The following is a 26081-nucleotide window of genomic DNA, read 5'->3' as shown; positions in this document are numbered from 1 at the left end:
TCACTGCAGATCACAAAAAAGTGTTTTTTTTCCCTAGTTAATAGGATTAAGTTTGATCCCAACTTCTCTTTTTCATGCAAGGCCATTCTCCTGTCACATTGAGACGCTGCAAGTCTGTCAAGGAAATGACAAGCGCTTTTATTCTCCAGCTAAGGTCTATGACAGAAATGATGTAAGGAAATTGTTTAAACATGTCATTTTTTGGGAGAGTCTGGCAGATCCTTGAGTGAAAAGGAAAGAGTAACACCCAGGAGCAGGCAGCCCATGGCCTCATTCAATCTCCCACAAATTAAAATCAATTTAAGCACAGACCGCACCCTTGTTGTCCATGGTTTGTTTGTCACCAGTGATGCAACAGCTCCATTAAGCACAATAACAATCACTGGAACACAATGCAAAGAATTTATTTATTAATATTTTGGTCAGTTCTCTTAAGTGGAACAAAATTCCAAAGGAAAGCCAGTCCAGTTTGCCCCTTGGTAAAAAAGTTGCACTAATTGTAGCTGTTGGTGAAAGGATTTGTCAGCAAACCAAATTAGTCCCATCAGTGACTTTTTCATTATTTCTTTATTCCAAAAAATGGAAAATTCATTAAACCGTTCCTGAAAGAGATTTTTAAATGGATGTCAAAGCTCTGTACCCTCCATAAACCAACATATCATCTGGAAATGCTAAGAAAATATGGTAAATAGTACAACAAACCCCTTCCTCCAGGAGCAGCAGAGGGCTGTGTGAAGAATAGGACACAAGAAAATACAACAAAAATTAATACTCATTAAAACCAACCACATTTGAAATAAAAACTGTAACTAACAGACAAACTATTGGGGATAGACAGACAGTTTGGAAAACTTCAAGTCAAACCAAACCATACAAATATGCTTTGGTTTTAAACTCTAAGTTATGTTTGAAAATCTGTTTAAACTCTCCGAGTCAATAAAAACCAGTCCCTATTCTTAGAGCAGTTGCACATCTTCAGCACATCCCCGAAGTCACCCGACGCTGATTAAATTTCTGTACGGACTTGTGACACTCCAAAATAGCAACGTGCCTTTTCCTTGCCATCTCCTCAAAGAATCCCAGGAGTACAGACCTCCAGAGACCCAGAACCACAGGTCAACAGCAAAGCTTCAGCAAATCTGGGGTTTTCCTTCCAATCAGGAGGAAAGACCGAGTTTCCAAAGTTCCTGAAGTTTCCATCAGTTCCACAGAGCTTGCAAGTTCCACAAATGCCTTATTTTGATAATTAAACATTTTTTTGCTTAAACCTATGAAAATGTGTCTTGATAGTTTAGGGCAGTCCTACTGAGACAAGTGACAAGAGCATTACAGGTAACATTCTTAGAGCACATTTTTCCCTATTACCCTTACCCTTAATTTTGGGAATGTGTTCACAAAAAAAAACCAAAAAAACAAAAAACAAAAACAAACGCAATATAGAGACCTGATATCCAGGTGGGGCATTGATCTCTGACAGACCCTCTCCACAAAGATATTCCTTCTGCATGGCCAGCTTACTTGGCAGAACTATGCAGCCCCTTCCTTTGAGGGAAGGGCAATGCCATTCCCATAGCACAATTCCCAACGCACAGGCCCTCTCATCCATGACCAGCTGGCAAATGTGGCTTAGTGGGATTGCACAAGGCCTGGATGTCCCTGCTCAGGTCATTCCCACAGGCTGGAAAAGCATGGCAGGGTGACCCAGGACTCTAGAGCAAGCATGGCTCAGCATGGCGCCATTAAAGCAGGGAAAAATCCCACATTCAGCTCCCAGAAAACTCCAGGAACGCTGCCTTGGAAGTGCTACAGCCACCCCTCAGGAGAGGACACAGAGAGCAGCTCTGCCAACCTGTGGATATTCCATCTCCCTAATCTCTCTTCTGCATAAATCCCCACCTCTTCCTGCAGACCGCCCTTAGCAAATCCCAAGTATTTCAGAGATAAGAGCAATCTCCACAAGGAATGGGTAAAGAATGTTTTGGGTTGAATAGCAATCCCTTCTTTCCAACACCAGCTGGTTTGCCCACACACATCCTCATTACCCAGGCCATCTGGGAAGAGTCACAACACTGAACACACCGTGAGGAACATGCCAGCAGGGACTGCCTCTTCCTTAGCCACAAATTCCACGCCTTTTGCACTAAAAGGTGGAAATAATTCCTACAAACATTGCCATTAGCCTATAGAGTCACTGCCAATCCCTCTTTTTTAGTTCTTTTCTTATTAATTTTAACGTCCTGAGTTCCACAGATCTCTTCTGCCACACCATGACTTCGGGAATTAATATCACATCCACGTGCTGGCGGCGTGAGATCAATAGTGTGAGAGATAAAACACGTTAATAATCAAAAGGTGACACTAAAGCTAATGAAATACAAATTATAGTAAGGCTTTGAAAAACCAATTAACCCACTGAGTCACAATGTGGTGGCAAAAGTGCATCTGGCACCTCCCAACACCCTCAAATCAAGACTGGGTGGATGCTTTCCTGAACAATCTTCTTTGGTTAAAGACAAGCTGTGAAATACCTGCAGAAATTTTAGGAGGAGATCACACACAATATCCAACTAAATGACCCCAGAATGAGCAGGGCTTTGTGTGAAAGCTCCTGCCGAGAGCACACAGACAAGAAAAATCCAAGGTGCTGGAAACAACAGGGAACATGTTCCAGTGGCTTGCCAGGAAAGCTTGGCATTCCCAGCTCTCCGCTAGGAAATTAGTTCAGGGATAAATGATACAGAAACCACGGATCTGCTTCAGAAAGCTTCCTCCTGTTCCCTTCCCTTGGCATTTCCTAATGGCAAAGGGAGCTGCCAGGTTACGCTGACTGAGCAGGTTCCCACAAGGGAGTATTTTCTAGTTCCAAGTCATTTATATGGAATAAGACCAGAGATATTAGCACACAAGTGGTTTTGCAAAATTCCAAACCGATTTTGAAGAAAAGGAAGCCAGCTAGGAAGCTCCACCTTTCCCAAGGACCACATTTATAGCAGGAAAATCACCTCTGCAAATTAAACTACTCCTGGAATGATCTGCGTGTCCACAGATCCCATATCCTCTCATTTTCCCAAAAGGAGCAAGCCAGAAGAGTAACCTTATCCCTAACTCCTGAACTCCAAAGAGAAGGTGTATTCTGTGTTTTTCCAAAATCATAGGGCAGCCACTGTTAAAAATTTCCCTTTCCTGTGACCACCTCCACAGCATGAGAGGAGTCCCCAGGGTCACAGGAAGAAAATCATTCCTCTGGATAATCTTTATTCTTGCACACAGTAGGAACTGAGTCATTGCCAAAGGATACTCTTAACACATACGGGGCAAAAGTAACATGAGAAAAAACGTTGGGACTTTTCCAGATGGTTAAACTCCTGGTTGTCAGCACAAGCTACTATGGAAAAGAAAATTAGAAAAAAAAAAAAAGAAAAATAAAAAGAAAAATAGGGAAATTAAGAAACACACTTGTGCACGCTGCCCTCCTGGAAGGGACCACTTGACACAGGGAAACTCCTGAGAGAAAAAGGCACATCCAGATTTCCAAAGGAACAATCCACATGGCCACACTAAATGACTAAATGCATTACAGCATTTATTCTGGGGTGACAGCCCTGTCACCGCCACCAAAAGCTGCAACGAGGCAAGATTCTACAGCAAAAACAGGTGTTTTAAGGCCTCACAAAACAGCCGGCAGGAGCCACCTTAGCGAGGGAGTAAGGAAAGGACAGCTTTACCCATTTTCCATTTAAAACCGGTATCCCGCGATTCGCTCAGCCTGCACGTGGTGTGCCCGCCAGGAAAGGTCCTTTTGTCCCCAAGAGCACAGCGTCCCTCGGCTACACCCGCACTGTGCCAGGGATCCAGCAGCATCCCAGTGTTCCTCCGCAGCTTGCACTGGCAGGAATGTCACCTCCTTCATCGGGATCAACACCCTCGGCTCCACTGCTGCCCAGATTGGCAGGGTGAGAGCCAAGTGCCCTCCCCTCACACTCCTCCATGCCAGGCTCCAGCCAAATCCCATCGCCCTCGGCTCCGATTCCAAACACGAGTCTTGAGTGTCGGCTTGGTTTTCTTCATGGAAAGGGACGTGTGTTTAACCCATGGAAAAACACCTCTGCCTACACACACGCCTGCTGCTGAGGGGATTTATGGAACACTTTTCCAGGTACGAACACACCTCTTCCTGCAAGGACTGAATTTAAGAAAAAGGTGATTTTTCTCCCCTGGCCCAACACCAGCAGGCGTGGGTTTCTGCACCCGTTTGATGGACTGAGACACTCAAAAATACTCAACACCTGCCCAGCAGGAGTGGGGCACAACAATTTCAGCTTTCTGCCAGGATCACTGGGAGGAAAAGAGGAAAAAGCCTCTTCCAAGATTAAGGGAAAGGAGAGAAGGAGGTGGAGTCCATATAAACCATGCGGATAACTGGAATCGGGCAGGAATGCTTGCCCGAACACCGGTGGGCTCGCAAGGAATTGGAAAACACCTCCAAAGCACCCACCAGGCAGAACAAGTCGCTGGGCTCAGCCCTAAGGGTCTTGCTCCTGGAAAAGTGGGGACCAGAACTGGGAAAAGGTGCCACCGCCAGAAGCCAGCCCTGAATTCCCGATACATTGCCAGGAAACAATTAGCAGTAGAGCCACGCCAGGGAAACACTTGCAGCGGATTCCACCACCGGTACCGGCGACAGAAGACACACGTGAACAGCAGATAACGGGGAGCAGATAACTCGGGTACCCCATTCCTTGGGGCGCCCTCCATATCCCATTCCTTAGGGACCCCCACATCCCATTCCTTAGGGACCCCCCCAGGTGATGGATGGGGGCCACGCCCGGCGCCTCTCACCAGAAGAACGTGTTGGTGCCGTCGTCGTACACTTCGGACTCGGTGCTGCGGCGGGGTCCGGCGCCGTCCCGCTCGGCCCCGGGGGCGCCGCCGTTGGGCTGCGCGGGGGGCGGCGGCGGCTGCTCCTCCAGCGCGGCCTTGCCCACGTTCCCGCCGTGCGCCCGCCGCTCGCCGCGCCTCATGGCGGCGGGGTGAGGGGTGGAAACCGGCGGCGGGGGCGCACCGGGGGCGCCCGGGGGGACACGCGGGGCCGGGGCCGCGGCGGGAGGGGCGGGCGGGGCGGGAGGCGTGACGCGGCGTGCGCGCGCCGCCCGGCGTCGGCGCGTGCGCGGGCGCGGCCGGGCCCGGGGAGGGCGGAGCCGGGCGGGGCGGTGGCGTCTCCCCCCGTTGCCGTGGCAACCGCGCGGCCTCCCGTGCGCATCCGCCCCCCCCCACCCAACCCCGCCGCGTGACCGCCAGGCGGCGCCGTGAGGAGCAGCGCGAGCCCCTGAGGGCGGGAAACGCGAGCCCCTGAGGGCGGGAAACGCGAGCCCCTCAGGGCGGCCGAAGAGCGATAATTGAACAAAATGTCTCCACAAAAGTGCCCTTTGCCAGGCTGCCTTGCGGCTCTCGAGCGCCCCACGTCGGGTGCCCCACCCCCGATGCCGTGGCTGTCCCGATTGCCGTGTCTTTGTGCGACGAGATGTTCAATATTTGTGAAATAGTGTGCGTTTTGCTGGCGAAATAAAATGTGTTTTGTTCCCACCCGGAGGGTCTGGCCAAGGGTGCTCACAGGGTGGCCCCTGTGCCCTTGGATTTGAAGAATTCTAAAATTCCTCAGCCCTTCCCAAATTACCTTGGTCAGGCTCCTCATCTGGAATGTCCCATGCCGATCCCGGACGGCAGGCAGGGAGCTCCAGCTTTCTGGAAAGATTTTGGCACGGCAGCAAGCTCCAGGAATACTGTGTGGAGGGAAGGCAAAGTCCTGTGGGAGCAGAGAAATTAAACAGGGAAGGAAATTAGAGGAAGCATTTACAGGACGGCAAATAATCAATATGACCTTTAGAGGTCCCTTCCCACCCAAAGCTATTCCATGGTTCTGTGAAATACTGAAGGGGAGCAGGGTTAGATGGGACATTGGGAAGAAATCCTTTCCTGTGGGGTGAGGCCCTGGCACAGGGTGCCCAGAGAAGCTGTGGCTGTCCCTGGATCCCTGGAAGTGTCCAAGGCCAGGCTGGATAAGGTTTGGAGCAACCTGGGATAGTGAAGGTGTCAGGGCCCATGGCAGGGGATGGCACTGGTCAGGCTTTGACGTCCCTTCCAATCCCAGCCACTCCAGGATTCTCGGATTCTGTGGAATTACGGAGCTGGCCACAGGAGGGCAGGAGCGGGCTTGGCGAGGAGCGGGCAAACCCCAGCAGGACAGAGCTCTGGGACAGATAAAGGACATTTCTGTCTGCTGCGCAATCCCCCCTCCAGCCTAAAACACTCTCCTGCACATCCCACGATGCTCTATGAGAGCTGGAGGCACCCACCTTGTTCCAAATGATCGCAGAATATCCCGAGCTGGAAGGGATCCGTAAGGATCAGCCAGTCCAGCTCCTGCCCTGCCCAGACACCACAACAATCCCACTCCTGCATGCCTGAGAGCATTGCCAAACCCTCCTTGAGCTCCGGCAGCCTTGGGACTGTGACCATTTCCTGAGGAGGCTGTTCCAGTGCCCGACCACCCTCTGGGGATAGAACCTTCTCCTAATATCAAGCCTGTCCTGCTTGGAATCAGCAGCCAGTACTTTCATTACAAGCAGAGATTCACCCCAAACCACATCCTCTGCTCTAACTTATTGACTGTAGCTCCAAGGATACCCACAGATCCAAACAGACCAGGATGTGGGTGAAAACACCCCCAGCTTTGAGAGAACACAGACATCTGCTGCCATTTTAGCACCATCCTGAATCAGTGCCTTTGCACCCTCAGAAGAGGAGCTCCCTGTCCAAAAGCATTGCTGCCAGGCAGGAGGTGGACAGGCAGCCTCTATCCAGCCGCAGGGGTTTCACACACAAAACCCTTCAGCAGTCTCCTCTGGTGGGAATTACCAACTCCACATCCAGCCAGGACTAACAGCTCAGGGAATGCTCCTGGAGCTTCCATGCCAACATTCAGTGCAGGTCAAATCGCTGCCCAAAGTGGCTGGAGTCCAGTGGGTTCAGGTGTGACCAACCCAGCAGCCACAAAGCTGATCACATCCTAAGTGATTTCCTCTACTCTCAAAGGGTCTGTGTGGCTTCCTCCCCAGTTTCAGCTCTTCTGCTGCCATACTCAGTCCCAGTCATCCGAGAGCAGCAAACACAGGATGAGAGGGAAGCACTGGAAGAGGGACAGCATCAACTTGCTCACCTGCCTTGCTGCAAATACAGCTGAATCCTGCCCAAGCAAAACCAAATTTTTCCTAAACAGGAGCAGCAGCAGCAGCATGGTCTCCTCCAAGTGCCATGAAAGATCCTGCAGGGGCTGGAGATACCTTGGCCAAAGCCAACCTGCAGGCACAGACTTACCTTCCCCATTGGCTGTGACATCCATGGGCTTTAGGAGCTGCTGCTGGGTGCATGACCTCCTGGGCTGGAGGTTTCCTCTGGGCTGGAGGTCTCCTCCGGAGAGCTGAGCCATTCTCAGGAAGGAGAAGCAGGAGCATGGGAGGAGTGCCACAGCTGTTCCTCCCACAGATAACCCTATTTCCCCGGAACATGGCAGCGCTCCCATTGCAAAGGCCTTTGCCCTGCTGTCAGGTGGAAAGCACCACCTGGCAGGGCTTCACTCTCTCTGGGTAAACACACACTCTCTCCCAGAGACACAGCCTGCTCTCCACTCCCAGCCAGTGGATCACCGTTGGAAGGCTAAAGGTCTGCCCACACCTTGGTTTCACACACAGCAGGATATTGGGAAGATAACTCTGTTTTTCCCCCCGATAATCCCCAGGTCTGGTTTGCCACCTGTTCAAGGTACTTGGCAAAGCCACAGGATGATGGGGGTTTAACTGGGAGCACCACTCTGGAAATGCTGGCTGCCTTTCCTAGCAGAACACAACTGGATTACCACCCCCAGGACCTGGTTTATTTTATAGCAGCCCACAGGAATGCTGTTGGAGGGTACAAGGGAATCCAGAGCAGTTATTAACCCTCCTGTTATCCCAGGAAACACTCTTCTTATTTGTAAATGAAAGCAACAACCCCTTCCCTTGAAAACAGATCCGGCTTACACATAACATTTTCACTCACTTTTTATAATAAGAGTTATTCCCTGTTCCAAGCCATGGGTCCAGATGGGAGTTGATTCAGGTGAGACCCTACCTGAACTTCTGCATCCAGCTCCAGGGTCCCCAGCACAGGAAGGACATCGACCTGTTGGAGAGAATCCAGAGGAGAGACACCAAGTTGATTAGAGGGATGGAGCAGTCCTGCCATGAGGAAAGGATGAGAGGATTGGGATTGCTCAGCCTGGGGAAGAGAAGGCTTTGGGGTAACCTGATTGACTCTTCCAGTATCTGAAGGGAGCCTGCAAGGCAGCTGGAAAGGGGCTTTGGACAAGGGCCTGGAGTGACAGGATAAGGGGGAATGGCTTCCCACTGCCAGAGGGAAGAGTTAGATGGGATATTGGGATGAAATTCTTCCTATGAGGGTGGTGAGGCCCTGGCACAGGTTGCCCAGAGAAGCCATGGAAGTGCTCAAGGCCAGGCTGACAGCACTGTTACACATGGGAAGAACACAGCACACGACTCCCACAGCTGTTTTACCAACCAGTGAGGTGTCAAGAGATTTCTAGAGCTTTCCAGAGCTTCTGTTAATAGCTCCTTGTGGCCATTTTATGGCACCTCTTGGGGATGTCACAGGGCACCACACACGGCCCTGGCACCAGAAGGGGCAGAGGAGAAAGCAGCGCCCTGGAGCTGGCAGGAGGAGCTCGGCACTGTTACCTGCACGGGGCGGTTCTGGGCTTGCCACTCCTCTGGGCGAGGGTGAAGGGCAGCTCCCTCACCTCCTCCTGATATCTGCCCACTGCTTGGCAGAGGCTGCTCCCTCCCAAGGCAGGCACAAGTGCCACACGGAAGTCACAGCACCACTCGGTTCACATGAGACCTCTGAGACCTCGGGTGAAGGAGCTGGGGAAGGAAACCACAGCGTGAGAGAGCCCAGGAGCCTCCAGCCCATCCTGCACACCAGCCCTCTCCTTAGGGATCTGCTCCGAGGGGCACCAAGGAAGACTCTCCGCTTCACCATGCAGGTAGGAACAGAAACTGCCCTGATATTCCCAGGATGCTGCTTTTCAGCACCTCTGAGCACCTGTGGCTTGGAAACACAGGCTACACTAACCTCCAATCTCTACCACTCACCTGCTTTCAGCCTTTAACGTACAAAATTCCTACAAAGTGTATGACAGGGAAAGCAGGATGTGCTGCCAGTCCCATGCACCATCCCGAGGTGCAGTGGAGTCACACTGGCCCCACATGTTGGTCCCAGAGTTCAAAGGTGCCAGAGCACAGAGCAGAGAAGGATGGCATGGATGGAGCTTATGTAAACCTAGGAATGAGCACTGCAGTGGTGACAGCCTCAGGTGTTCCAGGAGCACCTGGAATACAGCAAGGGCAGAGGGGGAGCTGTGATCTTTTTCTTTTATAATTTGGAAGAAAAGATGTGGGTTTTTTCCCTGGGAAAAGCCAGGCAAACTCTCCAAATTCAGGGCAGGTAGTAAAGGTACAGGTCTGCCTCTCCAAGCAAAGGCTGTCCCACTTCTCAGGAAGCCACAGGCTAAGGTGGAAGTGCTCCAAGGGAAGCTGTGTAAGAAACATCCTAGAGATAAGACCAATTTGATCATCTCAGTGTGGGTGACGGGAACCACCCAACTCCACACCAATCCATGACTGAAAAGGAAAACAAGGATGCCAGATCCTATCCAGATCCTTGTCCTGAGTTACTCACATGGTGACTCTGCACACAACCCAGTGGTGCCTCTGGCCATTTCCCAGAAGGAACACTCAGGGCAGTGGGTTACCTGGCTGGGGACAAGGACCAAAGATACACCTTAGAGGCATGGAAACCCTTTTCAAACATGGAAATTCCTGCTTCTCCTTGTGCCAATCACTTTTACACCTTTGCACAGCAGCACCTCCAGATCCTGTTCCAAACACAGGACAGGAAGCAGTGAAACTGAAACTGTCCTTCCTGGGAGCAGGGATAGAGCCCAGGGTTCATACATCCACTGCAGAGCCCAGGTGGCCTTACCTGCACCTGATCTCACTGCCCTGCGAGGCCAGAGCACAGCAGCCACTGTCAGACAGCCTCCCTAATTCCCAGGAAAAAATAATTAGTTGTGAAAGCAGCAGTGATCCAAAGTCCCTGCCTGCTGGAGCTATCCCTGCCCACACATCCCTGCCTTCCCATCAAGAACTGCAGCAGCAGGACAAGGGGGATGGCTTCAAACTGCCAGGGAGCAGGATTAGATGGGATACTGAGAAGAAATCCTTCCTTGTGAGGGTGGTGGGGCCCTGGAATGGATTTCCTAGAGAAGCTGTGGCTGTCCCATCCCACGAAGTGTCCAAGGCCAGTCTGGGAAGGCTTGAAGCCACCTGGGCCAGTGGAAGGTGTCCATGCCCATGGCAGAAGGTGGAACTGGTCAGGATTTAAGGTCCCTTCCAACCAAGGCACTCTGGGATTCTATACACACCCCATATGGTCCCAAAGGCAAGCTGGGCACCTGCATGGCAGCCTGAGCCCCAGCAGACACACCTTGGTAACCTTTCAGCCTCTTCTCAAAGAAGGGGATGTGCTGGCTGGGTTGTTTGGATGCCCAAGCAGGACTGTCCCTGCAGGTGTTGGAGTTGGGAGCCACCTGGGAACAGAAGGTGTGATGCCAGCAGGTCCCTTCACCTCATCTCAAGCTTTACTGGGGACAGCAGCAGCAGGAAAAACGTGCCAAGATGGCACTAGGAATACCCTAAAACATTCCCATACCCAAAGGATGGCTTCCCCTCCACATCCATCCACAAGATCACAGGTGGCACTGGCAGGGAATTGCTGCAGGATGAGGCTGGTGCACATGGAGGCTGAGAGAAACCAGCCAGGCGGGAATGAGCCAACACAACAGCAGAGTGTGCCAGGCCAGATCCATGCCAGCATCAGAGCACTGGCAGTGGGCAGATCCCTGAGAGGTTCCCACTCCCTCCCCTGTGCTCAGAGAGGGGCTCAGACTGGGATACAGGGAACTCCTGCACCCAATCCTGCCCCCCAAACTAGTTAGAGCAGATGACAGCACCAGAACTCTGCCTCTTGCTATAAACTGGGGTACTTTTTATCCAAGAGAAGTTCTGGCTCTTGTTACAACAGCACCTCGGGGGGAGAGCATCCCTCTTCTCAAGCCTTCCTGCTTCTCATTCTTGTCAATCAGTCTCCTCATGGCTCTTGTGCTTTGGCTGATCCATGTCAGTGAGCATCTGGCAGAATATTTCAGCCCTTTCCTCATCCCCAGCTTCTCTGCTCCCATGGCCTCATTCTCCAGTGAAAGCTTGGGATGCAGATCTTACATCAGGGCACAGTTGCACCACCATGGCTCTGCTGCCAAGATTACAGCCAGAGGAACTCGTCTGGCTGGCTGCTCTTTTAGGTCACAATGTCTCTGGTGACCCCAAGTGACAGTATTCCCATCCCTGGGAATTCCCATTCCCCTTCCTGCTGCTGTCCTGCGTCACCTTCCCTCAGGAACAGCAGTGTAACTGTTTGTGGGGACACACCACAAATCACACCAAAGGGTGGAAAATCCCCCACAGGGACAGCTGATGGCTTAAGCTGAAGGAGAGCAGGGTTAGATGGGATACTGGGAAGAAATCCTTCCCTGTGGGGATGCTGAGGCCCTGGCACAGGGTGCACAGGGAAGCTGTGACTGCTCCATCCCTGGAAGTGTCCAAGGCCAGGCTGGAGCAACCTGGTCTACTGCAAGGTGTCCCTGGGGGGCACTGGATGGGCATGAAGGGCCTTTCCAACACAAACCATTCCATGATGCTTGCTTTGTGCTCCCCCACACCTGCATCCTGGGATGTCTGAGTCTAATCACCTGTAACCAGGAAGGTGGGAGCTGCACAGCTGTTCTCTCCAGAGCCACTCACACACAGGAGGGGAACAGGCAAAAGCCAGAGTTCAAGCAGTATTTGGATAACACTCTTAGGCACATGGACGCTTGGGGTGGTCCTATGCAGGGCCAGGAGCTGGATTCAATTATCCTTGAGAGTCCCTTCCAACTTGGGATATTCTATGATTTTATGATCAGCGGCTCATCCTCCCCACTCTGTCCCTTGGCTGCAGCCTGAAGCATCCAACATGCTTTCCAAGGACTTTTTTCACCTGTTTTAGCAGGGTTGTTCCAGCCTCCAAGTGTCCATGCTCCACTCTCTCTTTACTGGAATTTAAAAGTACCTTCCCCACCCTCCCCAAAAAGCCAACAGTGCCCCCCTGTCTGACAGGAACAACTGACAAATGGAAAAGGCTGATTAAAGGCTGTAAAATCCACTATAGCATGAAGAGAGAGGGTGAAAGGTGAACACTTCCCCAGTACCAATGTCAGGGCATCAGGTGAAAGAGCTGAGAGAGGTTTTTTCTCCTGGTCCAGATCCCTCACAGCCCCAGGGCACCCTTGGGCACAATGAGTTCTAGGGGAGGCTGCACACCCTCCCAGGGCAGCAGTCCCTGCAGCATTCCTAAACACAAACCCCTGGCTGGCTTGGCAAGACCCCAAACTGGTGATCAGGTGCATATAGGAGGAAGTTTCACACAAGCCTGCTCTTACCTTCCTCCCTGGGCAACTCTTGGAGGGTGCTGGAAGAGGAAAACACGGCATCTCCCAGGGAGCCTGCTGAAGCCTTCTCTCCACTGTTTTTTTTTTTCACCAGGATGAAATTCTGCTGACTCCCTTCAGGGAATTTCCTGCTGAGGACACGGACTCCTTTGCCTCCCCAGTAAGCTCTGCTCCTTCTGCATCTGCAGCAAGCCCAGCCCAGCTCAGAGAGAGGGAAAAGCCCCATTTCCCTTGCTCATTCCCAGCTCCCCTCTACACAGCCACAATGAGGATCCAAACCTCCAAGAGGCTGGAGCTGGGAAGGAGAGCCTCAGCTTTCCATCCCTAATAATTCCCTGCTGGTTTTGTGGGCAGAATGAAGAGAAGTGGGATTTTGTCCTGGTGAGTGACATCCACGAAATGGGCAGTGAGAAAGAGATCAAGAGGAAGAAGTTCCTGGATGAGCTGAGCAAGAAGGGCTTCACTATCAAGGTGAGGGGCTCTGGGAGGAAAAGGCAGCAGATACTTGGCTTGACTTGGGCTCCTGCATCCCAGGAAATGGGAGAGGTCTGAACCATTGAGCTATTCACCACATCAGAGAAGGAAAATAACCCACTTGCTCAACCAGCAGAGAAAGACATCAGCCCCAGGACTCACACAGCCCCCTGGCCTTCCAGCTCTGGCCCTTCCCTGCCTCTCTGGCTCTGTTTTAACAACCCTTCTCTTCCCCTCGCCAGAAAATTGAGGACACAAAGCTCTTTTATGGAGTCCGTGCCCCGCAGCACATCTTCTGGAAATACCAGTGTCTCCTGACGAACTCCAACAGCAGGCAGCAAAACTCCAGTGCCTACCATGACGTCCCAGTGACCACCAGGTGGGTGCTGAGCTGATTTCCAGCCTCCACACTCACTGTTCTCCACACCAGCATCCATTTTCCAGCTCGGTTCACAGCTGTGCCCGGATTTTCACTTTCCACAGAACCATCCTTCACCTCCCACATGCAAAGCTGATGGCTTCTCACTGCCCACATTTCTCCCTCCCTTGCTTCCCTGGATCTTAGTGCACACTTCTCCCTCCTCTGCCCTGTTTTCCTGAGCCACACAACACAAGTCTGTATCCCAGAGCAGCCTTTAAGCAGAGTTTCTCCTTGTTCAGGATACGGGTCGTGCACTTCATCCTGCAGAACACTGTGACGTCCGACTTAGGTAAGGAAATGGGGATCACAGGGGTGATGTTCAACCTGGATCTGCAGGAAGGATCCTGCCCAAGAATCCTGGTCATTGGCATCCCAGCTGCCTTGCCATCCTGGGGAGAACACAAAAGGGGGGAGCTCAGACAAGTCAATTTGCTGCTGCATCCAGAGGCTGGGAGATTTGGACAGCAGGAACCAGCAGTTCCTCTGCTCTGTCTCCCCAGAATCCTAAGTCTAACCCTGTCTCTTCTGCTCTGCTCCCAGAGAAGCTGCATGACCTGATGAAGAAGAAGGTGTTTGAGGCAGCATTTCCCCTGCACAAGGTGATGCTGAGTACACAGTGCCTGGGAGGAAAATCCAGGAGAGATGGAAGAGGAGGATGGGGTGGGGGAGACCTGCAGGTGACTGGGGCTGCACCAGGAGCTCACTGGGTGAAGGGCATGGCAAAGCTCCCGGCAGCTGCTTTGGAGCTGGGCAGGGCATTAAGGGTGCCTTGGTGTTCCTGCATCCAACCAACTTCTCTGCTCTCCAGAAAGAAGAGATAAGGGAAATACTAAAGAAGAAGTGGGCTCGTTGGAGAGTTCTATTTAAGGAACAGCCAATTGAGGAGATCAGGTAATACAGGCAACAAGAGGCAGATATTTCTAACCTAGAGGTCTCACCTGAAACCCAGAGAGCTCGATGCCCTTTGCCAGGCTCCTGCATTGTCTTAAAAATCATTTGTTTGAACCTGGCTCTTCTCACAAGCACTGGGCTGCCTCTGCAGCATGCAAAGCTCTTAGCCTGAGGGTTATCCCTGTGGGTCCAAATTCCATCTGCTAATCCTGCAGCATGAAACAACCCCCATGTCTGTGAGGACTGTAATGAACCTGTTTGGTTTTCAGCCACATTCAGAAGGCAGGAGAGGTGGGAATGGAGCATCAGTGCTGCATAGCCAGCCTGAGGCTGAACTCGGGGCAGTAAAGGCAACATGGGGCTCCTACAACCACATGAAATCCCAGGAGAGAGCACGGCTCTTGTTTTTGCAAGCTAACTCTGTGGGCAGGGATGGGAAGGCAAAAAGAACGTGTTACTTCATAAACCTGCCAGGGGGCTCTGGTAGAGAGGGAAGATCTTAAAATAGAGGTGCACCTCTGACAGCTGGCACGGGATACAGGGCCCCCAGTCCCTCAGTCAGTAGGTAATTCCTTATCCATTACTCCAACCTACTCCGCACACCATAAAAACTGAGATACTGCCACCATGAGCATTTTCTAGTGACTCCCAAAATCTGATCTCCTTTCTGACTGCAACTCCCACCTCACCTTTCCTCCTAGGTGCTATTTTGGAGAGAAGGTGGCCTTGTACTTCGCCTGGCTGGGCTGGTACACCTACCTGCTGATTTTCGCTGCCCTGGCTGGGCTGGCAACCGTCGCAGCTGGGGCTACTGTTTTCAGTTCCAGCCAGGTGAGGTAAGGCCCTTGGGAATGCCAAATGCACATCCCATCCAGCTCTGCAGGTGGCTCTGAGGCACCCTTGTCCCCCTTGCCTTCTCCTTTCTTCCAGCAAGGAGATCTGTGATGCCAACAACACCATCATGTGCCCGCTCTGTGACCAGAATTGCTCATTCTGGGTCCTTGCTGACACCTGCACCTATGCCAAGGTAGGGAACCCTCTTTCCAGGGCAGGCTCAAGGTAAAGGATGGGCAAATGCTCCCAGCTCATGCTGCTCCCACACCACTAAAAAGAAGCCCCACCCCAGATCACCATCTCCATCACCACCATGGAATATTTTACCAGTTACAAGCCCCAGTGTCCATCACCGTCCTGTGTTTTGCCCTCCTGTAGCACCTTTGCCTGTGTCAGGGGAGACAAAAATGCCAAGACCCCGAGGTACCACAGCCCCTGCACCTCAGTGCCCCATCACACTCTTCCTTCATCTCTTGCAGGTCACTCACATGATTGATAATGAGGCCACAGTGGTGTTTGCCATTTTCATGGCCATCTGGGGTAGGTGTCCATGCCTGGGTGCCCAGCACATGTGGTTAGGAGAGGGAGCAGAAGGTGGAAAAAGGAACACCAACGTAGCTTCACCCTTTGGGATGGGTTTATATCTCCTCTGCTTCCAGAGCCTACAGCTCCCCTTCCAGATACTGCAAGAGAAAAAACCATTCTGGTGATATCCTCCAGCTCCCCAGATATTCCTTACTTAAAGCTTGTCCTACCTGAAGCTTCTGCTCAGCATAGCCTCCCCAAAGGCACCCAGCAATTTTCTAGCAGCTGCCTATAAATGGCCACAACCACAGGAAGGAGGGGCCTCCAGCCTCCTCCTCCACCTTCCCAAATTGCAGGGCCTCATGGGATTTGCTGTGGGATGATGGGATGCCATCACTGCCTTGGTTACACACTCATCTGGGTTTTCCACAGCCCGTTCCCTGACCAGCCGCCTCGGGAGCGGGCCAGGTGTCCCACTTGTGAAGCCATGGCACAGTCCTGAGTGTGTCCCTGGGCTGGGTCACACAGGGACACAATCAGGAGTGTCCATCCAATTAACATAAGGGGTGGCTAGATTTGGGTTGGAGAGGTGTAGCCTTGACAGGGTGCAGTGCAGAACACCCATTCCACCTGAAAGTGACTTATCCCAAATTCCCTATGGACACACTAGACCAGGCCAGTGAAAGCTCACCTGCACCATTTCTGCTCCCTCACCACTGCCTGTCCAGGGCCCTTCCAGGTCACCAAGGCGCAGAGGGGACTGCCTGTCCATGGGCCAAGGGCAGTCCAGGCTGCTTTGCCATCAGGTTGGATGTGATGTCACTCTCTGGGAGACAGAGGAGTGGCATTCAGAGCCATTCCTAAGTGTCACTGCACTTTCTCCTTCCCAATCCAGCCACTGTATTCCTGGAGCTGTGGAAGAGGGAGAGAGCCAATGTGGCCACCAGCTGGGACCTGTACGGGTGGGATGAGGAAGAGGTGAGGACATCATCTTTAGTGCTTGGTGCTTCCCCTTTCAGGGCAGGAGTCACTTGGCTGTATAAAAGACATATCAGAGGGGTTCCTTGCCCAGACTGAACTCAATCAGGCTTGGGCATGCTCTTGTAGATTGAGTGCTCACCCCTGTCCTCCTCCAGCACTGCTCATCCCATATGTCCACTGACACAAGGGGCACAAAGCACTGCTGGGGCCTTTCTTTCCCATTTTTAATGTTAATATATATATATTTTTAAGGAGGAGCTGGCTCTTCAGCTGATCAATAACTCACAGCACGAACCCCGGCTGTACCAGCACTCCTACTTCCGCAGCACCATCGTCCTCATCTTGGCCCTGCTGATGGTACGTGCCAGGTGACAACGGGAATGTTTGGTTTGAGGGCACATGGACCAAAGGAGCAAAGGCACAGATCGGGTTTTTAGGGCAGTTCCATGCCCATCACAATGATCCTGGGGCTTCCTCATGCTCACCCTGTGCTGATGGCAGGGGCCACCCACCCTTTGGGGACATAGGCTGTAGGCTCTGCTCTTGCAGTGAGGATCAAGGCAGTAACACGGAAAGCAGGAAGAGGCAAATCCCAATGCACTAGTGCCTACTGTGGGTCAATGGAGACTGGTTTAGGTGGAGACATAGAATCCTGGAATCACAGAATGTTAAGGGTTGGAAGGGACCTTATCTAATCCCAAGCCCCGTGCCATGGGCAGGGACACCTCCCACTACTCCAGGTTGTTCAAGACCTTGTCCCACCTGGCCTTGAACACTGCCAGTGTTGGGGCATTCGCAACATCCCTGGGGAGCCTGTTCCAGTATCTCCCCACCTTCACAGGGAAGAATTATTCCTAGTATCCAGCCTAAATTTCCCCTCTTTCAGTTTGTACCTGTTACTCCCTGTCCCATCACTACACTCACCTCACAAACTTGTCGGCCTCCACTGAGAGGTGCTGGTTTTCCTTTGAGGCCACCTCCAAGGCCCTCCTGAGGGGACCGTCAGGAGCAATGGGGCACGTGCCCTCGGTGGCTTCTGACCCCTCGTCTCCCTGTCCACAGATCATGGTGCTGATCGGCATTGCCCACGCACTCGTCATCTACCGGGCGGTGGCCATGGCTCTGTTCACGCAGAGCGAAGTGAGCCTGCTGAGCAAGCACGCCGACATCATCGCCGTGATGACGGGGGCCGTGCTGCACTACATCACCATCGTCATCATGACCAAGGTGAGGAGCCACATGGTGTGCCTGGCAGGATTTCTCCATGGCCAACCGCCCCCTCTCACCGTATCCCTCTGTCCTGCAGGTCAACTGGCACGTGGCCCTCTTCCTCTGTGACCTGGGTAAGGGAAATGGGCTGTGTCCCACCTGCAGCACCCGTTTGTCTCTGGGCACAGCCAGCCTCCCATCCCCTTCCCTCCCTCCACCAGCACAAGGCAGTTCCCAAGCAGCTCCAGACAGGGAGGCCAGAAGCACCCTGGCACACACTCACCTGTGGCCCACAGCCAGCTTTGCAGGGACAGTCGCCTTACATGGCTGAGACCTGGCACGAGCAGGAAGCCCCCTCAGCTCTAGGACAGTCACAACATGGATCTCCTCTCAGCTCTAAGGCCTCTTCTCCCTCAGCTCATGGCTCCGAGGGACCTCCCTGCTTGGGTGGCCTCACCTCCATCAGAAGGCTCAGGTGGAGGGCAGAGCCTTCATGAGTGGCAGATGCCCTTTGGACCTCCAGAGCTGTGGTGGCACCCATGGGGGAGCAGGGCAAGGTCCCACTGCTCTATGACCAAGCCCCCGGGCATTGCTCCCTTTCCTAGAGAAACCACGGACCTTCTCCCAGCGGGAGAACAACTTCACCGTGAAGATCTTCCTCTTTCAGTTCTTCACAAACTTCTCCTCGCTCATCTACATTGCCTTCTTCCTGGGACGGTGAGTAGAGAACACAGGGCAGCCAGGGTTTGGGATGGGTGTTCCTGGCTCTCCTCAGGGTGTATGGACAGCCCAGCCCCTCTGCCCTCCCCACCAGGCACAGGGACCCCATTTGGGACTCAGAAGGGCCATGATCCCAGGGGTATCAATGTTACTTCCTTGCTCAGGATCAACGGCCACCCAGGGCACTACGTGCGCATCGCTGGCCACTGGAGGCTGGAGGAGGTGAGGCACCCACCCTCTGACCCCACAAACAACTCCTTCTGTTCCCTTCCCTACTGCCCAGGGGGCCTCTGGGAGGCTCAGCTTTCTCCCATAGCACCTGCCAAAGGGGCCCTGGGGCCCATCCACCCTGCTTTCAGGGCACAACCCCTGTCTTGTCCCCTCCAGTGCCACCCTAGCGGCTGCATCACCGACCTCTTCATCCAGATGGCTGTCATCATGGTGCTCAAGCAGACCATCAGCAACATCATGGAGTATCTCATCCCGTAAGCTTCCCACACTGACCACGACAGGGAGAGGAATCCTGGTCTTCTTCCTTCTCCCCTCCCTCTAGGGATGTGCTGGAAGCAGTCCAGCCCTGCAGGCAGCCACACAAATCCCTCTCTCCCACTGCAGCTTAATATCCCACCAGCTACGGAAGAAGAAAAAGCGCCCCAAGAAGAGAAGCATGATGTTAGGAGAGGAGGAGGAGGTAGAGGACCCCTGCAAAAGGCAGTGGCTGAATAACTATGAACTCAATGAGGTCAACGTCTTCAGCTTGTTCAATGAGTACTTGGAGATAGGTATGTGGGGCAGATCCTTGTGCACTCCTTGGCTGGGGAGAGATGGATTCTAGGGATTCCATACAGGCAAGGAGCCACAGCTCCACACCCAGCCCTGCTCTGAGAGCCCTGGGACACCAAGATCGTTCCCAAAACTGAGGGCAAGCAACTGTGCTAGCCTTTGGCCCTGCCTCAGACCTTCCTCTCCTTCCTGGGCCCCAGCTGTAACCCCAGGGTGTGCCTGTGCCTGGCTGGCTCAACTATCCCCAGAGATCCCACTCTCTGACAGCCCTGTGTGAGCTGGGCATCCCCAGGATGTGGCTATCTCCCCTTCCACCCCTGCAAACCCCTCCGACCCAAACCACAAAGCAGGACAAACCCAAGCAGAGGGGAACGTCCCCTCTGCCGTGGCTTCACACCAACACCTGGCGTTTGCCCCTCCACAGTAATCCAGTACAGCTTCACCACCATCTTCGTGGCAGCCTTTCCCCTGGCCCCGCTGCTGGCCCTCATCAACAACGTCATTGAGATCCACATGGACGCCATCAAGATGATGCGGCTGCGCCGGCGCATGGTGCCCAGGAAGGCCAAGGACATCGGTGAGAGGGGTCCTGCCAGCACCAGGCTGAGCCCCTAAGCATGGCCATGGGACATGGCACAGGGAGAGCCATCAGTCAGAGAAGGACAAGCTGCTTCAGTCTCTGCCAGAGGCCAAAGTGCAGCTTGGAGGCTCCTTCCTTGACCTGGCCATGCTAAAGCCATCCCTGAGCTGGAATGGTGGCAGTGAGCTGGCAGAGGGACCTCACTGGCTGCTCCTCTCCCACAGGGATCTGGCTGCAGGTCCTAGAGGCCATTGGCATCCTGGCTGTCATTGGGAATGGGCTGGTGATCGCCATCACCTCCGACTTCATCCCTGTGCAGGTCTACAAGTACATGTACAGCCCCTGCATGAGGGAGAACCACACCATCATGGAGTGAGTTCAGTTCTGAGACAGTTTCTGCCCACAGCATCCTCACAGCCTTGTCCCCACAGCCGCATCCTCTTCTGCCTCAGTGCCACCACTGCAGGAGCACAAGACAGTTGATCTGTCCCCCAAAGCAGGGTGGGGGGGAAAAGGGAACAGGGGAACACTCCCAAATGGCATCATCACATCATCCCTGTGGTGAAGGGCAGTGTGTAACATTGAAGGGCTACAGGATTCCCAGGATGCAGGCACATGCTCTCTCCTGCCCTCCCCGTTTCTCCAAGCCTTGGCTGACTGACCAAGTTCACTCAAACTGGACAGAAGCTTCTGAGCCCTCCACTTCCACCAGGCTTTGAGAAAGTGGGCAGTGAGAGCCCCAGGTGGGTTCTGCTTTCCCAGAACAGGAGGTACAATCTGTGCTCAACCCTGTCCTTCCTCACAGCTGCTCCACCGGGTACATCAACAACAGCCTCTCCGTATTCCACATCCAGGACTTCGAGCCCCACACCAAGGTGCTGCCAGAATTTAAAGGGGAGCAGATCAAGGAGTGCAGGTAAGAGCAGCCCCCTGCCACCCCCTGTCCCTCACAGTGACATCCAGGCCAGAATGGCATGGCCTGGGCTGGCACTGATGGAGCTGTGCTGCAGGTACCGGGATTACCGGAATGCTGACGACTACACCTACACCGTCCAGTTCTGGCACATCTTCGCAGCCCGGCTCGCCTTCCTCATCCTCTTTGAGGTGAGCACCCAGGGAGGCAGGAGAGGGCTGGGAAAGGGGTTAGATCTGTGCCTCGTGCCCTGACTGCCTTTGCTTCCCACAGCACGTGGCTTTGTGTGTGAAGCTGATCGCAGCCTGGTACATCCCCGATGTCCCCCAGAAGGTCAAGAATAAAATTCTGACAGAAAAACACAGCAATCTCCGTAATGAACTCAGGTGGGTGATGCCCTGGAAGGTGCCAGGGGTTGTCAGGTTTGAGGATCTGTCTGCTCTGAAGCCTCTTTTCCTTTAGAAAAAAAGAAAAGCTCCAAGTTAAAACAAGAAGTGATTTTGCCCAGGGAAGGACTTGGTCCAGGTTTTCCATCTAAACATTGTTTAAAGAAAAAGGATTAAGTATTTCAGTAGGAAACAGAACCATTGTAGCTGCCCCAGTGCTGCTGTCCCATACTGACTAAGCCCTGCTCTGGGGAGGGCTCAACCTAAACCCCTCTCCATGGCCACCCTGTCCCAGCTGCCACCCATAATCCCGATGGGAGCAGATTGCAGGGTTCAGGAAATACCCATGTCTTGGTTTGAAAAGACAGGTGTTTGCCAAGGAATGCAGGAGCCTTCCTTGAAATGGAATACGTAAACCCCCTCCCTCTGAATTATTATGATTTTGAAATTAAAAGGCTCTCAGGCAAAGATATTGGAATAGGAATAAAAGTTCTTTACTAGGAAAATTTAAAATACAAATGCAATAGTATGAACAAGAAAACAAACCACTGACAGAGTCAAAATACAACCTGACACCCTGTGGGTCAGGGTGGAGTTTTCCTCTGAAGGTTCAGTGGTGGTGTAGATAGGCATGGTCTTCCTTTGGGAATCCAGTGGAGAAGACAGCTGCTCCTCTGCAAATCCAGTGGGAAAAAGCTGCTGTGGTGTTCTAAATCTCAGATTATATCCAGGGAGGAATGGTTGGCTCTTCCCTCTGGGCAGAGCTTCTCCCAGTGGAATGATAGAATTTTATCAGTCATGCAATGAGATTCTATGACCCATGAACAGAAGATATCTCCTGGAGGGAGGATTGGTTGTGGAAGAGATAAAGAAAACTGCCCAATTAACAGAAGATAACTGCCCCAACTCCAACAGATGGCAAATAGAATACACACCCCCACTAACATCTTTCAACCAGTGTCATGGTTTAACACTGGCCAAACTCCAGGCACCCACAAAAGCCACTCACTGCCATAGCTGTGCAGAGGAGAGAAAAAATTAACAAAGGGTTCATGAGTTCAGATAAGGACCAGGAGAAAACACTCCAAGGGCAAAACAGGCTCAACTTAGAAGTACAAAGTGCATTTATTACTAACAAAATCATAGGACCATAATGAGAAGCAAAATAAGCTCTTAAAAACCTTTGCTTCCCCCAACCCTTCCCTCCTTCCCACTGACAATGCAGGGAAGAGGGCATGGGGGTTTTGGTTAGCTCATCACACCAGGTTTTCTTCCACTGCTCAGGGAGAGGAGTCCTTCCCCTGCTACACCATGGGCTCCCTTCCCACAGGAGAGAGTTCTCTGCAATCCTCTCCACCACGGCTCAAAACTCACAAGCAGGAATCCTCCCAAAACTGCTGCAATGTGAGTCCCTTCCTTGGGTGCACAGTCCTAAAGCTGCTGCGGTGTGGGTCACTCTTCCACAGGGTCAGTCCTTCAAGGACAGGCTGCTCCAGCCAGGAAGCAGGGCCCCCTCTCTCCACCAGGTATCCCACTGGATCACAGCCTCCTCCAGGCACCCACCTGCTCATCTCCCCACAGGTTTCGGGTGGCTTTCTGCATCCCCCAAGGATCCCCATGGGCTGCAGGGGCACAGCTGCTTCACCATGGTCTCACCACGGCCTGCAAAGGAACCTCAACTCCAGTGCCTGGAGAAGCTTTTCCCCCTCTTTCTGCACTGACCTTGATGTCTGCATCTCGTTTCCCTCGCATGTTCTCACCTCCTCCTCTTCTCTGGCTAGCAAAAAAAAACCTGTGCACCTTTTTGTTTTGATTTTCTTCTTAAATACATTATCAATATCTCCATCTCTGGCCCAGCCTTGGCCAGCAGCATGTCCATTATCAGAGCCATCCTGGAATTGGCTTTGCCAGACATGGTGGAAGCTTCCAGCAGCTTCTCACAGAAGTCACCTCTGTGCCCCCACAGTACCAAAAACCAGGCCATGCAAAATCAACACAACACTACGCTGTCACAGCTTTCCATCTCTGCCTTCCTACTGACTGGGATTTCCCACAAGCAGGGCTTTCCCACAAACAGCCTGTAATTCTTTCTCAGTCTATTCTGGGGAAGAGGCCCTGTTCCTACTTGCAGTGTTTTTCTACACCTCCCAACTCAGACAGTTCCCTTCCCAACACCTCTTCTCCTCTCTCCCCAGCACGACAGAATACTCCACCGAGGTGTAGCCACTGCTCTCCAAGGAGAAGAACACGGACTCGAGCCCCTTTCCCAGCCTGGCAGTGCCAGGGGTGCCGGATGAACCCCACGACACGGTGCCACGTGTCCCACCTGGGACCGAGCTGGACTTGAGCTGGGAAGTGATGACAAGACAGTGGCTTCACAGGAGCAGACTGCTTTCTGACTCGGGAAGGATGCTGTGGCAGGGCCGGGATGAGCCTCCCCGGCATGGGGAGTGGCTGGGACAGAGCCCGGCGCTGGGGACAAACCCAGGGGCAGCACCCAGATGTTGTGCTGCAGGAGATCACCTGGGTCCTTGTCACTCACTTCCTTAAGCACAGGAAACACCACTTACGTCGTTCCAGCCTCCCTCTCCAGCCCTTTTGTTGCACTTTGGCCTCTTTTTCCACTGCCTTCCGTGACCTCCTTGCTGTCGCACCCCTGGGGAACTTGAGTCCCTCTTTCACCGAACTCCTCCCCGGCATGACTCCCACTAGGATGCAGCTCCGCCCTGCTGTCTCCATGGACGCAGATCCACGGTCTTTGGGAAAATGCCGTTGTTATCTCGCCTTTAGCTCCAGGCTCAGCCAGGTCCTCAGAGCTGTTCCTGGCTCAGCTGCCACCAGCCATCAGTAAATAAATACAACAACCACGTGGACACGCTGCCTGGTATTGCTCCTGCCTTCCTCCTCTGCCATCCCAAATCATCCCCCAAAACCTTTCCTCGTCTTAGTGGGGACAATCACAGCAGGTGGCAGCTGCAGTGCCAGCTCTGAGGGCTGTGTGGGAGCTGGTTGGTGGGACACCAAGACTTGGCCATGCACAGTGGGAACACAGCCTGGTAAACGTGCCAGGATAATGGAAATACGTGGGGGAAATGAGAAAAACACAGCAAATCCCAAATGATAGGGTTATCCCACCTTTTCCTTTAGAGACTTCACTACTGGCTGGCTGCCATACTCCAGATAGAACGAGTTTGTCTGCAGCAGGAATGGGCACTGGACAGGTGCCACAGCTCAAGGGTCTCTGACAGGGGATCCCAGAGGCAGAACTGAGGGACAGCCCCCTCCTTTCCCACTCATAGTGACCCCAACCTGGCTGGACACCACCCTGGCACTGCCTGTGTCCCATGAGGAGCCCGCCACAGACGCTTCCCAAGGTGTCATTCCTGGGGGCTGTGCCCTGGAGGTGACACATTCCAGTCAGGACTGCAATGAAAGGCACCAGGGTTAACTCAGCCTCAGAACTTTGTTCCCAAGAGCATGGAAAGCCACTAACAACCCCATAGGGAATGGAAAGAAGCTTGCTGAGCCCTCAGGCTTGTCCTGTTTTTGCACCGTTGTGGCCAAAACTGGATCTGCTCCTCCATGTAACTTACCACAGGGATAACCTTGATGGACGAGAAAGATCTTATCGGCTCCTGGTTTGCTCCCAAGCCTCCCCACACCCCTGCCATCCCCAGGACCTGGGCTTCTTCCATGCAATCCTTCACTATCCCACAAATACAATACATTTACACTGGATTTTCACAGTATCTGTGAGAAGTGTGCAGCCCTCAAAAAAGGCTGCTCTAAAACACACACAGCCAGTGGCTGTGGGACCAAGGAGTAGAGGATTCTCCCCAGAGATGCCAACAGGGATCTGCCTCTTTCCCTCCCACAACAAGCCAACAACACTGGTAGCTTATATCCTAAACAACAAGGAGTCAGAGTGTTTCTCCATGGGAACAGGCTCAGAGGCCTACCTGTGACCTGTACCTATTTATTTATATATACATAGTTATTCAATATACATCTACATATATTTATGTATTATTAAATATAATACTATATATATATATTCAAAAATACATAAATACATATACTGCACCCGTGGCCCTGTTCTTCCCTTCTTGGCCTCAAATCAAATGCTCATTGAAGCTTTTGCAGCTCAGGCTGGTGTTTGTCCAGGGGCTGCTGGGTGCTGCTGTGACCACATCCATGCCCGGGGCGTGCCGAGGCTGTAATCACCTCCGTGGTAATTAGCACAGGGGGTATCTGCTCTCCACCAGTGGCCACGGCTGGATCTGGCTCCCCACAGCCAGTGCCAGCTGGAGCAACCACCTCCAGCACCAGCTTCATCTGGCAAAAAGGCTCTAAAGGCAAAGAGAGGCGGAAAGGGAGGAGAAGGAAACAAACAGGAGACCCCACAGCTGATGGCAGGTTTCTTCTTGCCCTGATACCTCTGTGGGTGCTTCCAGCCTGGAAAACCAGGAGCTCTGCCTTGACCCCGAAGTCTTGTGACACTTGCTGGATGTGTTGCTGTCCCCCTCCTCTTTTCCCCTCCCTTGAAGCCGGAGCTGTTGAACTCTTCCCCCGCAGGTTCAGGTGGAGGTGGAGCAGTGGGAGGGAGGCACAGCCAGCCCTTCCCACAGGCCTGGCGCCCAGGGATTGGGGCAGCGGGAGCGCCCAGCCGAGGGCAGGGGCTGAACTGGGAGGAGAAATAGATAAAC

General features: G+C 52.9%; 2 protein-coding genes and 1 long non-coding RNA gene across 3 annotated transcripts in view; 1 reads left to right on the top strand and 2 right to left on the bottom strand.

The window, feature by feature from the left end:
- The window catches only part of PTDSS2 (phosphatidylserine synthase 2), a 29704-nt gene extending 24683 nt beyond the window's left edge, over positions 1-5021 (bottom strand). Inside the window, exon 1 of the mRNA XM_021555993.2 lies at positions 4840-5021. Coding sequence (XP_021411668.1) covers positions 4840-5021 — 182 coding nt within the window. The remainder of the gene's footprint in view (positions 1-4839) is intronic.
- A 4070-nt stretch (positions 5022-9091) lies between these two features.
- ANO9 (anoctamin 9) lies at positions 9092-23188 on the top strand. Its single transcript, XM_077784432.1, has 24 exons — positions 9092-9097; positions 12753-12818; positions 13013-13129; positions 13375-13511; positions 13793-13842; positions 14094-14152; positions 14362-14444; positions 15146-15280; positions 15375-15471; positions 15758-15818; positions 16699-16781; positions 17037-17141; positions 17847-18011; positions 18091-18127; positions 18599-18710; positions 18878-18935; positions 19101-19198; positions 19329-19495; positions 19921-20073; positions 20301-20448; positions 20882-20992; positions 21087-21180; positions 21263-21375; positions 22957-23188. Exons 1-24 carry the CDS (start codon positions 9092-9094, stop codon positions 23186-23188), a joined length of 2487 nt encoding a protein of 828 aa, XP_077640558.1.
- Positions 23189-25303: 2115 nt separating this feature from the next.
- On the bottom strand, positions 25304-26054 carry LOC110467547 (uncharacterized). Its single transcript, XR_002464866.2, has 2 exons — positions 25812-26054; positions 25304-25724 (listed from the first exon to the last, which is right to left on the bottom strand). It is a non-coding gene; the product is annotated as an uncharacterized LOC110467547 (long non-coding RNA).
- Positions 26055-26081: the final 27 nt, after the last annotated feature.

This window comes from Lonchura striata, chromosome 6, assembly GCF_046129695.1.
Source record: "Lonchura striata isolate bLonStr1 chromosome 6, bLonStr1.mat, whole genome shotgun sequence".
Lineage (NCBI taxonomy): Eukaryota > Metazoa > Chordata > Aves > Passeriformes > Estrildidae > Lonchura > Lonchura striata.
Note: the sequence above shows the minus strand (reverse complement) of the source record. Positions and strands in the feature narration are given on the sequence as shown.